The sequence below is a fragment of the Nanorana parkeri genome, unplaced genomic scaffold, assembly GCF_000935625.1.
Source record: "Nanorana parkeri isolate BGI_ZX_2015 unplaced genomic scaffold, ASM93562v1 scaffold528, whole genome shotgun sequence".
NCBI lineage: Eukaryota > Metazoa > Chordata > Amphibia > Anura > Dicroglossidae > Nanorana > Nanorana parkeri.
The window spans coordinates 243,225-259,039 of NW_017306796.1; the positions used below are offsets into that span (position 1 = coordinate 243,225).

The following is a 15,815-nucleotide window of genomic DNA, read 5'->3' on the forward strand; positions in this document are numbered from 1 at the left end:
ATGATGACAGGCTTCCTCACCAGTCACTCCTGACTGGTGAGGAAGCCTGTCATCATCCAATCGGCCAATCAGCAGGAGAAGAGGTCAGAATGGAGCAGATGACTGAGGACTTGGAGGAGGAGTTCACGGCCATCTTGTTTAATTGAAGATGCAATGGAGGTCCTGTGTGCGGCGGTTTTCGGGTCCCTGAAGATGGCGGACGCGGCACAGGTACTCGTTTTTTGTATCGGAGTATTTGCACGAGTACGATACCGATACCGATGCTTGTATCGGTGCATCCCTAGTTATTAAATACCCCCCAAAAGAAAGTCTTCAAAAGTGAAATAAAATTAATTTGAGTATAGTGTTGCATGACCAAGTAGTTGTAGTTGTCAGTCAGACTATCACAACCTGCTGCTGAATGGATATTTCAGGCTTTTTTTTTGCAATGAATAGTGTGTTTATGTTGTATTTGAAACTAGATACACAGTGTTCATTGCTGCCAGTTTAAAACTAAAAATTGTGGTGCGGTCTCACTACCCGTAAATAAAAAAGCCACATTTGAGGCTGTCTGCCCTCAGAGATTGCACAAATAATGCCATTGTCATGACAGTACATAATAAATGCATGTAGGTGTTGCCTACAAAAGAAAGCGGTAAATACACAGGGCAGGACAACTCTTCCATCAACCAATGGCGCTGGTGGTTCACCAATACAGTAATAGATTATTGGAGTAAAGGGATGTTTGTGATGTGACCTGTCCAATCGTGGATCTAGCAGGTGATAATAGTATGGTTGTATAACATATGCATTGATATACATATGCCTCATGAGCCCAGTGACAACTGTGGCAGTGCCAATCCTGCTTGATTTGGTAGAATTGGTGCCACTTGCCAGCATAGTCTAGGGCAGTGCTCCCCAACCTTTTTATCGCCGCGGACCGGTCAACGTTTGATCATTTTACCGTGGCCCGCTGAGGGGGGGACGTTGATTGTTTATATTTTAGATTGTTTTGATTTAATAATTTTAATTTAATTGTATTTAAACATGCCTTCAAAATGAAATACAGTTACACCAAAAAATTAAAGCGTTGGAATTCTTTACCTATTCCACCACCGAAAAACTGGGTGAGATTACGTTAAAATGTGTGACCACGTCACTGGTCACACATTCTAACGTAGTCTCAAACTTTGATAGATCACATGCCTACCTGTAATCATTTAATCAGAGAAATAGATTATAATAGGGAACATTACAGTCTAATATTCCCCATTATAATCCACTTGTCTAATTACAAGAAAAAGCATGAAATAGCTGTACACAACTACTATCCCCCCCCCGCCACATATCTATGACCCCTTTACAACCCCCCATCCACATATCTATTACTCCTCTACAACCCCTGTACTCCATGTATTACTTACTCATGACCCCTGTAATCCATGCGTTTCTTGCTCCTGACCTCTTTATTCCATGTGTTACCTACTCCTGACCCCTGCACTCTGTAATGTATGTTACATACTCCTGATTCCTGCTCTCTGCTTCATGCAATCCTGACCCCTGCACTCCATACGTTATACAACTTTTGACACCTGAAGTCTGTGCATTACTCCTGATCTGTGCACTCTGTATTCACATGCTCGACCCATAGTAGAGTAGGCTCAGGGTTTATTTAACCATGTATCATTAGCCGCTCCCACTGTAAGCACAACTTGACTGCATGCATGATTCACCACAGCGCATTGTACACGACACAGTATTTCACTCCTTGTAGTGTCCAGGGCACTTGGTCCTTATATCCTCAGTGTCTGCTTCCTCTTCCAGAAGTCAGTGACCAATTGTTTCAGGGCATGCTAAAAATGGTGGTGTGATTTTATGGGTGTGGCACAAATGGGGGTGTGGTTTATGGGTGTGGGTACAAGTGGGCATGGTCAGTATGATGTCCCAGGATTTCATTTTGAAAATTTGGTAACCTTACCCTGGGGGTCTGTACACCTAGAACCTGGTTTTGTGTCTGTGAATTTGGATCTTTTCTGATGATGTAGGAATGGTTCCCATTCTGTCCCTGCAAGTCTGTTTCACATGAACTCCCTTCACATAAACATGCATTTCAGCCAAGCGTGCATGCGTATCCAATGCACAGACACCCCTTTAAAAATCATGGAGGGAATGCTAATCTATCGACGGTGGGCGAGGGGGATGACATCAGACAGTTGTCCCTGGGGACAGGTAATCCCAAAAGTGTATATCTACAGTATGAAGTATAGTAACGGTTTATGGCTGTGATAAGGGAATACTGACATCCAGTGGTTAGTGTTATTGAGATGTATTTGTTTATATATTTTTCGTTTAAAAAATGAATGTGCACGGCCAGTATAAAGGAAACAAGTCTATTTTTAGTGAGTGGTTATTGTAATGGTGAACTTTCACATTATACGTGCTTGCTGTGCCATATCTTTAGGATTGTATTTTATTTAATGAACTTGTAGGTTTTTACTTGCTGGCTGTATTTTATTTATCAAATATGCAAATTTCTTTTAAGTGGAGCCGTGGGTGGTCAGCAGCACCCATCTCAACAAATTTCAACTGAAGAATCGAAGGAGCTGGGCGGAAAAAATACAGCTCAACAGCAGCTATATTCAATTAGATGCAGTCACTGTCCTGGTATTCAGAAAGCAGCAAGTGCCTGCTGTCTGAATACAATAGCTGGAAGAAGCGATTTCTCCATCTATGCTGTTTAGCGTGGATGGGAGGAATAGATGGATTTCTCACATAGCTTACAGGCCTGAACACGAGCAATCTAAGCGTTTATGGCTAGCATTAGTCTCCCTGATTAACAACTGCAGAAAGAAGATCTCATTGTTTTTATTCTGGTAGAATTGAATTAGTAAAGAGTAATTGCAAGGAACATTCATTGTGAAGCATTATTAAGCAGGGAGAGTGAAATATGACTGCTTCTATATACGTACATACAGTTACATATAATTAGGAACTATGCACAAAAAGCCAACAAGTGCCTCCTGTTATAGAGGATGGCTGTCAAAGGAGGTTCAATTTACTGGCTGTCATGTGTGGGCATTTGATACTGGTGTTTTTGGGAGCCTACAGTACCTACTCCTTCCTTGAGGTCCCTAACCAGTCTAAGGATTTAACAAAACTGTCACGTTTACCATTGAGGGCAAATAAAAGGGTTCTTGCGGAAGAAGAACCCCCAGAGCTTTCAGGTATGGAGAAGCATGTGACCTCCTCACAGAATGCACTGCTTTAGGCCTCAGCAGCCAATCACCAGGCCCAAACACTGTCATACGAAGAGAGGTTTACACTGTGTAAGCTCCAATACAATCCCAGCTTACAAAGGGATTTAGTGTTCCAAGGGAGCAGCAGGGGAATTCACAGAAGGGGGGTATCAGAAGGGAGGTTCTTCCTACAGCGGAACCTGTCACTTTGTCCTTAATGGGCAAATTAACAAAACCTCTTTAAAATGGATGTTTCACTGTTTTCTATAATTCAATATGGTGATGCTTCCATCCATTATCTTATAGTTTGGTGACTTACATTTTTTTATCTATCAGATGTGTACTTTTATAAAATGTATTAAAAAAACAAAACAAAAAGGGAACAGAGTGCCACCTCCGTGTGCAAACGATTTTACACACGGAGGTGGCGCTCTGTTCCCTTTTGTTTTTTATGTTCATGAGGGAACCCCCGGAGCTTTGAATGAGCAGCCCATCAAGTCTGCGTGAAAAACTGTGATAAACTGTTGAAAACTTTGATTATGCAACAGCAAGTGAATTGTTCAGCTGGCAGCCATTAGCACCAAGAGTTAAAGAAAACTGTTTGTCTGATGTATTAAAAACCAAAGCTTTATCATTGGTATGCTGATTCTGAAAGAAATCACATAACATTTCAGTTATGTTAGTGCAACCCTCAGTAGAACGAATGTGGCACTTCCTGGGGTATCTTTTCCAGATTTAGCAGCTTATTCCATCAGAGTCTGATATGCCCGCTCTATGCGTAGCTTTAAAGCTGCCCTGCTATGTACACAGTAGCATCATATGATCAAGGACAAATTGTACAAACATAACATTCACATAATGTGAAAAGAAAATATGGTATTGAACTAGAAACTACAAATGCATTGCACAGTAAACACATTCAAGCTGACTTGTACTCTACCTATTTTATATTGGAAGACGAATCTTACCTCAAGAAGACCATCTGCAGTGCTCAGACAAATATCATAAAAACACAAAAAGAAATGCAACCAAATGACAAGCCTACACAATGACTTTGTAACCGTCCCTACCAATATGTCTATAGAAACTAGAAATACCAGATAACAAGAATTAATTTATTGAAAAACTCTAACAAGGGTGTAACAAGAGATGCAAGTCACAGGGACTAATATAACTCTTCTCATTTATAAGCTGTGCAATATATCCGTCCTGCTTATGAATCTGTAATTATTAGCTTGATATTGCTGTTTAGCGCACTGCTCATGGGTGTGAGGTTTGTCTATCACTGTGGATAGCTAAATTTATTGCCGATTTCACCATCTGCACAAAATATAAAGACAGAAAAAAGTATAGTTATAGTCTTCTAGTATGTATAATTTCTAGGTTTTTGGATAGGATCCCAGTGGCTAGGACAGGTATCCAGCAAAATGCTATTGTATAGATCAGCCTCTCTCAGCCAGGGTTATGTGGAAAACTAAGGTTCCTCAAGAGGTTGCTGGGGTTCCTTGAAGTAGCGAGCAGTGGTGGATGGGCCTCCAGCTGGGTAGTTCCAGAGTCATTGTCACTCAGCAGAGCCAGAGGCATGGGGCCTGTACATAACCAACACCAATAATTTTTATAGATATCTATAAAGTGCCACATTCCCACTGACTGTAATGTAGCTGGGAATTTTTCTGACCATTTGTCAGGACATTTTCCCATTTCTACCAGTGTAAGAAGCCCCCTTTTCAACTAATACTCCAGGCAGATATATATTAAAAAAACAAACACATTACAAACAAAGAAAAGCAATTTGGGCTGCCTGCCGCCTGGTCGACAAACCACTTATATATCATGATTTGATTCATTACTGTACATTGTACCATATTACCATAAACCCATTTTGTTCTCATGACACCGTACTGGTTTTGAACAAATGCTTTGTTAAACTCCAGATGTATGAAATATATCTCTATTTCTCTCTAAGAAAAACATTAAATGCTGCTTGTTTTATTACCTGAATTTGACTTGGCATTAGCCTCTTGCAACTCCTGGTACATCAGGGGAGAGGAAGGAGAAGGATCGGGGGCCAATCAGGTATATTACATGCACAAATGTTGGGAAGGTATAATAGGGTAGGACCAGAGTGAGTAAAGGGGTGACCTCATTCTGATGCTGTCCTTTCACTGTCTAAACTAGCTTGGGGGGAGGAATGAAAAAGGACACCACTGATCAATTATGTTAAGCAGGTGGTCTTCTCTATTGACCAACGATGTACGGGGAGCTTTTTTCTACTGACCAACGATACATGGGGGCACTGCATTTTTTTTTTCTGGTAATTACCATTTATTTCATTCCAATTTGCCAATTATCACTGAAGATAATTTTGTTGAGTGGGGGGAAATGATTCTCTCTGGTTGTCAAATACCCTAGGTACACCACATTTACAGCTTATGAATCACGCTAATGTACTATAAGATGTAGAATTATATTTGGTAGTTTTTCAAGGATTTAAATGATTATGTTCATTCCAGTTTTTATCAGCAAGGAATTGTGGGAAGACTGTACACTGAGCTGCGCTTGTAGACAGGCAAAAAAAGTGCGACAGGCTAAAAGGAGGATCTATGACAGAAAATAATTGTACAATCTCTTTTGTCATAAAAAGCCTGCCTGTCAGCTCTTTTAAAATGAAAGACTTCCATTTTAAGAAACAATGGTGTCGATGGCGTGATAGGCAGTCACAGAAGGTTGTAGCCAGTATTTGTAGGATCATGTAAATAATTATTTTTAATGCATGAACATGTGCTAAAACCGTCTCTTGTGCTTTTTTGCAGGTTCTAAACCTGACCATGGAAAGGCTGGCAATTTATTTGCTGATTATAAGCACATCTGCAAAGGCCATGATGTGCCCTAAGAGATGTTCCTGTCAGAATGTCTCTCCATCTTACACTATCCTCTGTACCAAGACCGGCCTTCTATTTGTGCCCCCCACCATAGACAGGAGGACAGCAGAGCTTCGACTCATGGACAATTTCATAACCACTCTTCGAAGGAAAGATTTTGCTAACATGACGGACCTCATTCACTTAACACTCTCGCGAAACACCATTAGTCAGGTCATGCCTTATGCATTCTTTGACCTAAAAGGGCTCCATGCCTTGCATTTGGACAGCAACCGGTTAAGCTTTGTCAGTGAAGAACATTTTAAAGGTTTACTAAACCTCCGACATTTGATCTTGAGTAACAATCAGATCCATTACATAGCTCCAGGATCATTTGATGACTTTATCGACACCTTGGAAGATCTGGACTTGTCCTACAACAATCTTGTTGACATTCCTTGGGAGACTATCGGGAGGCTATCCAGTGTTAATACAGTTGGTCTTGATCATAATCTCATTGAATATGTTCCTGAGGGAATCTTCTCCAATCTCCATAAACTGGCCCGATTGGATATGACCTCTAACAAACTAAAAAAGATACCACCGGACCCATTATTTTCTAGGATCCCTGTTTATGCCAAATCAAAAGGATCTCCCTTAACATCATTGGTGCTCAGCTTTGGCGGGAATCCTCTTCATTGTAACTGTGAACTGGTGTGGCTTCGACGGCTTACCAGAGAGGATGACTTGGAAACATGCGCCTCGCCCTCTGAGCTAATGGGTAAATATTTCTGGTCAATAAAAGAGGAGGAATTTGTTTGTGACCCTCCTATGATAACTCACCGAACTTCAAAGCTGGAGGTCATGGAAGGCAAAAGTATCTCATTAAAATGCAAAGCAGTAGGTGACCCTGAACCTTATGTTAGATGGATTTCTCCTGATGGGAAGCTGGTCTCCAATACCACTAGGACTATGTCATATGACAATGGAACTTTAGACATTTTCACCACCAGGTTTACAGATCGTGGAAATTATACCTGCATTGCATCCAATGCTGCAGGGGAATCAACTGCAAACGTGGAGCTCATAGTCAACCAATTCCCCAACCTTGCAAACAGCACCAGCTATGAGAAGGAAACAGAGTCAGGGCTTTCTGATATCCTGACGCCTGCCAAGTCTAGCATTCCATCCAATGAAACGAAATCTCTGCATGATAGGAAGGTTGTGGTTGCAGAGTTGACCTCATCCTCGGCACTCATCCAATGGCCTCCCCAGAGTCACATCCCAGGGATAAGGATGTACCAGATTCAGTACAACAGCTCATTAGATGACATCCTCATTTACAGGTAATTCTGGTCAGCTAAGAGCAAAAGGCAAATTACTATAGAACAAGTCTCAAGCAATGCAGGCAGATGGGTTAATGACCACAGTATCATTATAAGGTTTAGAGTCAGAGACTTTAGTCAGAACAAAGTGGCTCATTTATAAAACGGACAGAAAGGAGATTTTTTTTCATAACATTTTCTCTTTTTCTTTGTTATATACAATGCAGGTCATTTAAAAGAAGCATAGTTTGTAAACATGAAAGTAACTTAAAGTAAACCTGTCATCTATTTTATATTTAAATGCTCTTTGTTATCTATTATTCAGAAAAGTCTTCCTTTATGTCTCTATGATTTGGTTTTCCTTTACTACGAGAAACCTTACTTTTGGGCAAAGCCATGACTATTTGCCATTCCTCTGTTCAATTAGAGTACTTTAGTAGCTATTAAAGTGACACTAAACTCACTATTACCCTTTTTAAGCAGAATTGACCCTCTCTGATTTAGTTTGCTACTAGAGGGATAACTGACTTCCCTGCTAAACCCACCCACTTGCACCTCATCAAATAAAAGTGTACTTAAAGTGACAATAAATCAAGGAGTTAAATCTTAAAAACGCATTCAACTACCTTAACCATTAACAAAAATGTATCTTATTTGAGCATCACTCAGCTGTAGATCTTTAGATTATCTCTGAATTCATGCTGACTCTGTCCTTCCTTCTGGAGGGTGGCTACTTTTGTTCCCCATGGTTCTTGTGTGTGTTGTAAAGTAACCACCGCTCCAAGCTCGTAAGATGGACTACAATCTAATGTTTAGTTTACTTTACAACACACACAAAAGTAGCCACCCTCCAGAAGGAAGGACAGTGTCAGCTTGAATTCAGAGATGATTTGAGGATCTACAGCCGAGTGATGCTCAAAAAGGCTACATTTTTGTTAATAGTTAAGGTACTTGAATGCATTTTTAAGATTTAACTCCTGAGTTTAGTGTCACTTTAAGTACACTTTTAGTTGATGAGGTGCAGGTAGATGGGGCTTAGCAGTCAGGTATCCCCCTAGTAGCAAACTAAATCAGAGATGACCATTTCTTTTTTGTAGGGTCACATTAAAAAATAGACAAATTGCATATAAGGTGTGCATTTGAGGAATTATAAACTACATTTTGGTAATAAAAATAAAAATCTTATTGTTTTCTATGTAAATAGGGTGAAAATAGGTTCAGTGTGTAGGTTACCACAAGCCACCTGGAAGTCCAGGGTAAAATATGTATGCAGTTTATAACAATGGCCACCAGTGATGAAGAGGCTTTTCTTCAAGCATAACAAATGGCAGGTGCCACAGAAATTTCACCAGAAAGGGGTGGCATGCTGAGCAGTGGGTGGGCCCCATCAACATTTGGCTCTAGGGCCCCATTTTAAGTTACAATCCTAGGATTTAAAATCCAGTATTGAGTAGATTTTCACTTTGAGACAAAATGACATGGATAACAGGCTCAATATGAACGCAAGGAAAGAGAAACAAACTAAATAGGGAAACAAGAACCTGAGCGTGGTGACTAAATTAGAGATCCAAGGGTCCAGATAGAATCAAATTTGCCTTAATGATCCAGCCAATGCTGCCAGATATTCTTGGAAGCAGATATTGTTGACTGTTGTTAGAACTTGCAGCCAGAAGAGGGTCAGAGCTTGGCAATCAATGGGAAGGTATTATTACCTTGTTTTTTTGTTTAAAAAAAGTTTTAACCAGATGTATTTTGCTTTCGCTACTTTAAGCTCTAAAATCACTTAATATGTTCACCTGCAAAAATCCCACTGGCTATGTGGTATAGTGTGTCACAGATTAAGGCTGCTTAATTGCTGTTGGAATTTCTGAATTTGGTACCCAGAAGGGTGGTTCACAGCATGTTCTGAATTTGATCAGGTCTTGTTTATAACTAGTATGCTGCAATTATGTGTGTGCAGTACCCCATGCTTTCTTGAAGCACCCTGCAAATACCTGGTGTATGTGCGTTACCTTCATTGCTGCAAGCAGTAAACTTCAAAAAATAAGGGCCTAACTCCAGCAAAATCCTTTTATTTTGTTTAGGATAGAGCCGGGCTGTGTAAGAGTCTCTGCCTGGTTTTAATGACAGTCTGTGTCTCTACCAGGGAGATTTCTCTTCCTGGTCAGATTAGGCAACAATACGAAATCTCCCACATGGACACAAAAACACATTTTTAGTCTTCTTGTTCTGGTATTATAAGAACAAGAAGTGAGGTAAAATCTCTGCAGACTGGAATACAAAACTGATGATACAAATGTGAGTTAGAGTGAGAGGCACTGTGATTTGATTATAAATGTCCGGTGTTTGCAGTATGGGTTTCTTTTGTGAGGCTCGATTAAATTATTATTAGCTGCACTTCCACCTACAGGGTCCCCACAGAGGGCAGGAGGGGGGGCCTTGGAGAAGTAAATTAGAACAAAAAATGTAGGTGCCACCAAATGAAGAAGAGGGCAAAAGAGTTTTTATTGGTAACAATAAAGCATAAAGGTAAATGCATTTTGGGGGGAAATATAGCCCCCCTAAATCACTGCTATAAGTATAAAATAAAATGTGTATGTAAATGAAAAAAAACATCAGTTTTGGATAGCGCAAGTAAGGATTAAAACCCCGGGCCAAGTTATTTTTACTGCATGTGTCTCATTGGAGAGATTTTCCTCACTTCCTCTAATGGAGATGCTACAGAAAAGGAGAGGAATTTCCCGAAAGTAATGGAAATGCTCATCTGACAGGTGTCACCAGAACATATGTCCCCTTTGGATTTTTTTTTACTCCCCTCTTGTTCTGGCGACAGCTCTAAAACAATGGTCACCAAGTCAAATAGAGTGGTGACTCTCCCTAGTAGGTATACGGCAAAATACCCTTGACAGAGTATCTAACACTTTCAACATTAATGTTCACAAGCATTAGACAACCGGTCAAATAACAGTTGCACATTGTGTTCCTACTTTGTCTCCAATGTTTGCACTCATAGTTGCCCCAATGTATACACTTCAGACTTCACATCAACCCCAATACAGAAACTTCTAGACCTCGCATTAACCCCAGTGCATAAACTTCAGACTGGAGATCAACCCCAAGCATAAACTTCAGACCTCAAATCAACCCTAATTCATAAACATCTAGACATCAGATCAGCCCCAATGCATAGACCTCAGACCTCAGATTAGTCCCAAATGCAGGCACTTCAGACCTCAGATGAATCCCAAATGCAGGGACTTCAAACCTCAGATCAACTCCAACGCATCAACTTCTAGGCCTTGGATTAGCTCCAAACCCTGTACCTTTAGGAACACAGGGTACCACTGTACGACTGGCATGAGGGTGGCCTACTTCGGAACCACACAGCAATTTCCTCCGCGGCGAGCAGGTATTCAGTGATATCAAGTAGTTATCACCATGATAACATGGAACCTTCCCAGTGATCAATACCCAGGTACCATGATCAATGGTGATGCAGACTGAGGTTATCTGTGGATAGATGGGGATACAGGAGTAAAACACCTGAGACTCTGCCACAGGTGGCAGGCAATGCTGCCTGTCATAATACCACACAGGCTGCACATGACATGTAAGAGAGGTTGACTTAACAGAATACTGAGAATGATGTCATGTGTCACAGTCTGCAGTCATGTGACAAGGGTTTAATTCAGAGCCGTGAGACCACAGGAGTCCCCCTAATACTCCCAACCCCCTTCCATCACTTACCTTGACTTCACACCCCTCACCCTCCACCTCCGGTGTTTGCAGAGCCAGCCTATGTCCATGAAAATCTTGTGAGAACGGAGGATGTCAGCCCATCCGAACACCCAGCGGGGAGGAGCAGGGACTAGTTTGGGTTTTATGGGTAATGCAAAGAAGGTGGGTGGCCCAGGCTTTGAAATTGACAACCTAATAACCTGTCAATTACATGCAATGGCAGTGGCTGCTAGTGCCACTGGCATTAGGGTTTGCCAAAGCCGCATTTAACCCTTTCAGATGCTATAAATGACTAAACAATAATGTTATCCTTTACATTCTCCTTAAATCCTTTTAATATGACAAGAACAGTGTGCACATTGTGGGAACCAGTCACTACCAATTTGCAGCCATCTTTCATTGATGCTATTGCTGTATCTAGTGTATTGTGATAGCTTATTGAATAGATTCATATTTCCACATAAAAGCTTTGAGGCTCTAAAGTTACACTGAAGAAAAAAAAAAAGGCTGAAAAGACCCAAAGTCTGTTGTTCACAAACCTTATTTTCCATCTCACAGGATCCAACTAATTGAGACATTCACGTTTCATAGCTAGAGAGGCTGAATTATTCCTCAAATGCATAGACTCTTAATTCTGAGCAATATAATGGTCCTTCCAGGCACCAACTTCATAAATATTCTCTTTATTCCTACAATGAAATCAGCACAGATATAGATTTTTAGCACTTACTGAATAGAGTAAAAACATTCTTGTGATGGCTCCATATTTTTTGCAGCTGTACAGGAGTTTAATGAGTTTTTACCTGTACACTGTGAGTTATTTAAACGCATCGACCAGTTTGTCAGAGAGTGACATCTTTTCCTCGGATACTCTGTAAACACCTTATACGATCACTATTATATCATTATAATGCTAGATCACTCGGTAATTACAATAATCTCATATTTGTGATACAATGGAGGACAGATAGGGAGCATTCAGAGCTGTCTGAAATATACAACAATTTTCTGTAAGATCACCATGAAGGTATGTATGGTTTTTAGAAGTCTCCTTAAATTGGTATCTGATGTCTGGAGGTGAGGTCCCCTGAACCTTTCCCTTACGCACACAGTTTATTTGATGCGATTGGTGATTTTCATTGATTGAGGAGGTAGCAGAGGCTAGCAGTGGCCACAGACACCTATGAAATTGAGTGGAGTTTGGTTCGGAGATAGATGGTCACACACACATACAACCTCTTTCAGTATATTTTTTTTATATTAAAGCTTGAAATACCCTTTCAAATGCTAATACTAACAAATACTAAGTGCTAATACCGAATACTGATAGACTTGGAGAAGGTGAGTATAAGCTATAAATAACATCACCAAGCCCCATATTTTACTACCTGGTTCAGTTCCAAATAGGGATGGAGCAAAGCCTCAGCTAACAGATCCCAGAGAAACTAGTGCAACAGGAGTATAGGATTAAAGGGTATGTACTGTAAACCCTAAAATTGATGTTCTCTTACTTGCTACCTTTTGGTTTGCTAAAGCCACCATTGAAACTTTTTGTTTGTTGTCTTTTTTTATAACTGCAAAAATAGCTGATGGACTTTTTTTTGGACTACAGGACATTTCTAGGGCTATTCACAAAAGGGTGAAGAGTTTTGAGAAGGCAGGGGAAGTGAACAATCTAGGACAATATAGCTGAACTGGAAAGTGAGCTGAATTGGAGACTTTTTCCAAAGCACCTATTTTGGCCTAGATTGTTCACTTCTTCTGCCTTCTCCAAACTCTTCAACCTTTTGTGAATAACCCTGCATGTCTCTGTTATGGAGATGAGGACAGTGGGAGGGACTTAGTAGTTTTGCAAAAGACAGCTGGGATGGGCTGACATAATTCAGTCCACACAAATGCTGTGTGTTGTCAGCCCCAACATAAAATCAAGTGGAGTGTATTTCTGGCAGGTCAACATGTATTTTTCTGAACTTATGAGTCTTTAAAAGGATAAGATATGGGGAAATGAGCAGTTATATGGGGGTCTATTTTTCCCTTGACATACACTTTAAAATGTTATTCACATATCACCTTCTTTTTTACCAACATGTGTTTGTTGGAAATTGCCTTTAAGAGGCAAAGAGGACATTGGCAATTGCTCCAAATTTGAAGGCAATTGTCTTTACTCAGGATTGTAAATTTGTGTGAATTGGTCCCTTGACAACATGTTAAGGATGTCTCATCAATCACTACCTCTAAAAAGGCAATTCTGCCTGGGCACCATAGCAGTTGCATGGTTTGTTATGACTATATTTACGTCCTTATCTTCATCTCTATAAAGAGCCCAAGAGAGAAGCACACTTGCCACAAGATCGGTCAACGGTTTCATATCATAATTTGTGTATGTGTATAACTTAGGTCTGGAACTGCTTAGACCTCTGCTCCAATAGTGTACTTAAATGAAAGTGTGGAATTGTTCTTTACATACTACATTTGCTCACTTCTTCACTCACCTGTTATCTGTTTGCTGGAGATGCTCTGCTTTTAACTTTTTTACTTGGAGAACCTACTTAAAAGGCACCTCCAGCATGCCAATCCTAGTGTTCCTACGGGGAGGTGCGTTTATACTGGAAACATCTCCATGCCCCCATTCACTGATTTTAAAGTACAAGTTGGTGCACATCTGGGCCTTGGCAGTCTGCTCACCAAGGTGCCAGGTGGAGTGGAAGGCAAAAACCTAGAGATCCTGAAATTTCATGACCTGTTACTTTAAATGGAACTGACCATTATTAACATACTAAACTCCCTTATCTCTTCACTTCACCACAGTTTATACTTTGGAGATGCCCAAAGGGGACTTTGGAGATGCCCTATAAAGGGAAAGGGTCTTGATAGTACAATGAGAGCATCAGGGCTGCCTTGCTTTTAAAGATGGAAGCATTGAGGTTGATATTGCCACTTAATAAGATGACCTCCTACCACTGCCTGGCAAAATACACTGTGTTATATGGTGTCAGAGCTTACACAAGGTTGATGATTTCACCGCTTCCATAATCTGACAGTGTAAAGGTCTGTTTATTAAGCTGGAGCACTGTATCATTAGAGGTACAGATTGGTGGAAAAGCAGTAAGAAGTTGAGTACTAGATGGTTGATATGTTGAGCTTTAAATAGAATGTCACTTTTCCCTGAAAGAAAGTGACAACGTTAACTATTTAGTGAAGCACTGAGCTGAAACAAGCATGCAGGTTGTTATCCTGACTTGACTGAATGCTTGCTTATTCCATGTAATTGACTCACTAAATAAAGCCAGGATAAGGATGACCACTCAGAGCATTTTCAGGAGAGGAGCGTAATGGCAGCCAATGCGCTTCTTTCCTTTAGAAGATAAAATGGCCTCTGGCTTATTGTTTCAGTGCCCAGGTAAACGCCAATCACGATAGACAAGACAGAGAGCTATAAGATTATTCAATCCTTGCATCTGCATGTTTAATTTCAAAGATGGTCAATCAGATAGGCCTTTCCCACTTTGCTAAGGAGCAAATTGTTCTAAGGAGCAAATTGAATCTTCATCTTGAAACGCCAATGAAGAATTGAATGATATGCCTTGGTTGGCACATACAAGCATGTACATATTGAGTCCAACCAGCACAAAACAATCTTGTATGTGCATTTACAATTCAAGGGGCCAATATTTTTAGCTCATTGCTAATCCTTCATCCCTCTGGAGGTCTGTCCCTCAAAACTGTGGAAATATAAATAAATATAACACACACACATATATATATATATACACACACCCACACACATACGTTAGCAGGCAAAATATGACAAATTAGCCTGTTCCGTCATCAGTCATTGTTTCCCCTCTAAATCCACATTTAATGTGGAGCTGTATTGTATTTATACAGTAGCTCTCCAATAACCTTGCTACCCAGTTAATCCTCAGCTGGAAATTATGCTTTCCTGGCCATAAAAAAAGTGAACTGAAATGCACTTTCCCTTTGAAAGGCAATAATCCATTTAATGCAGCCTAAAGCTAAGAGGGATCAAGGCAAAATTAGTCTTATTTCACTTGTAATACAATTATCGCCGACAGATTACTGTATATGACTCCTATCCAGTTTCTTTCCCCTAATGGATTGACAAAAAGCGGGGTAGTAGATAGAAATTGCCCTTCGTGAGAATGTAATTGTGTAGCAGGATAATGCTCATTGTAACATTGATTTATTTTCTCATTGTGACCTAGCAGTTCAGCTTATTTAATAATCATCTGCAGCGTTAGCTAATCATTGGAAGAGGTATTAAAGAAATTGTTTCATTGTGGGGGAGAGTGGCTGCAAGGCGGAATAACTGTTCTTCATAAGAAAATATTAACAAAGTCATATGTTACAATAAAGGTACAATGTCAGCCAAAATAAAAATTTAGATGTACTTAATGTGGTCTTTTCAAGTCTGTATGAATACATTTGTGACATGTGTAAAAGAGTTTGATTTCTCAAAAAAGATGTAGCTTTTAGAAGTCTGCTGCAGGCAAGCAGAAGCATTTCCACAGTCTCCTCTCCCCTGGTGATCAGAATGCAAAACTGCAACGCTGCCTTGCTTTTAGTTAGCATTGTTCCTAACTAAACACTACAATACTCTTCCCCCGCTGTTATGGAGATGAGAAGGGGGGGGGATCTGTAGCCCTGTACTAGGG

At 40.3% G+C, this 15,815-nt stretch overlaps 1 protein-coding gene across 1 annotated transcript in view; it reads left to right on the forward strand.

Moving 5' to 3' along the window:
• Window positions 1-15,815, forward strand: part of LOC108791126 (leucine-rich repeat and fibronectin type III domain-containing protein 1-like protein) — a 91,713-nt gene that overhangs the window by 22,701 nt on the left and 53,197 nt on the right. The window contains exon 2 of the mRNA XM_018561510.1: window positions 6,029-7,422. Within this exon, the coding sequence (XP_018417012.1) occupies window positions 6,044-7,422 (1,379 nt within the window). The 5' untranslated portion in view covers window positions 6,029-6,043. The remainder of the gene's footprint in view (window positions 1-6,028; window positions 7,423-15,815) is intronic.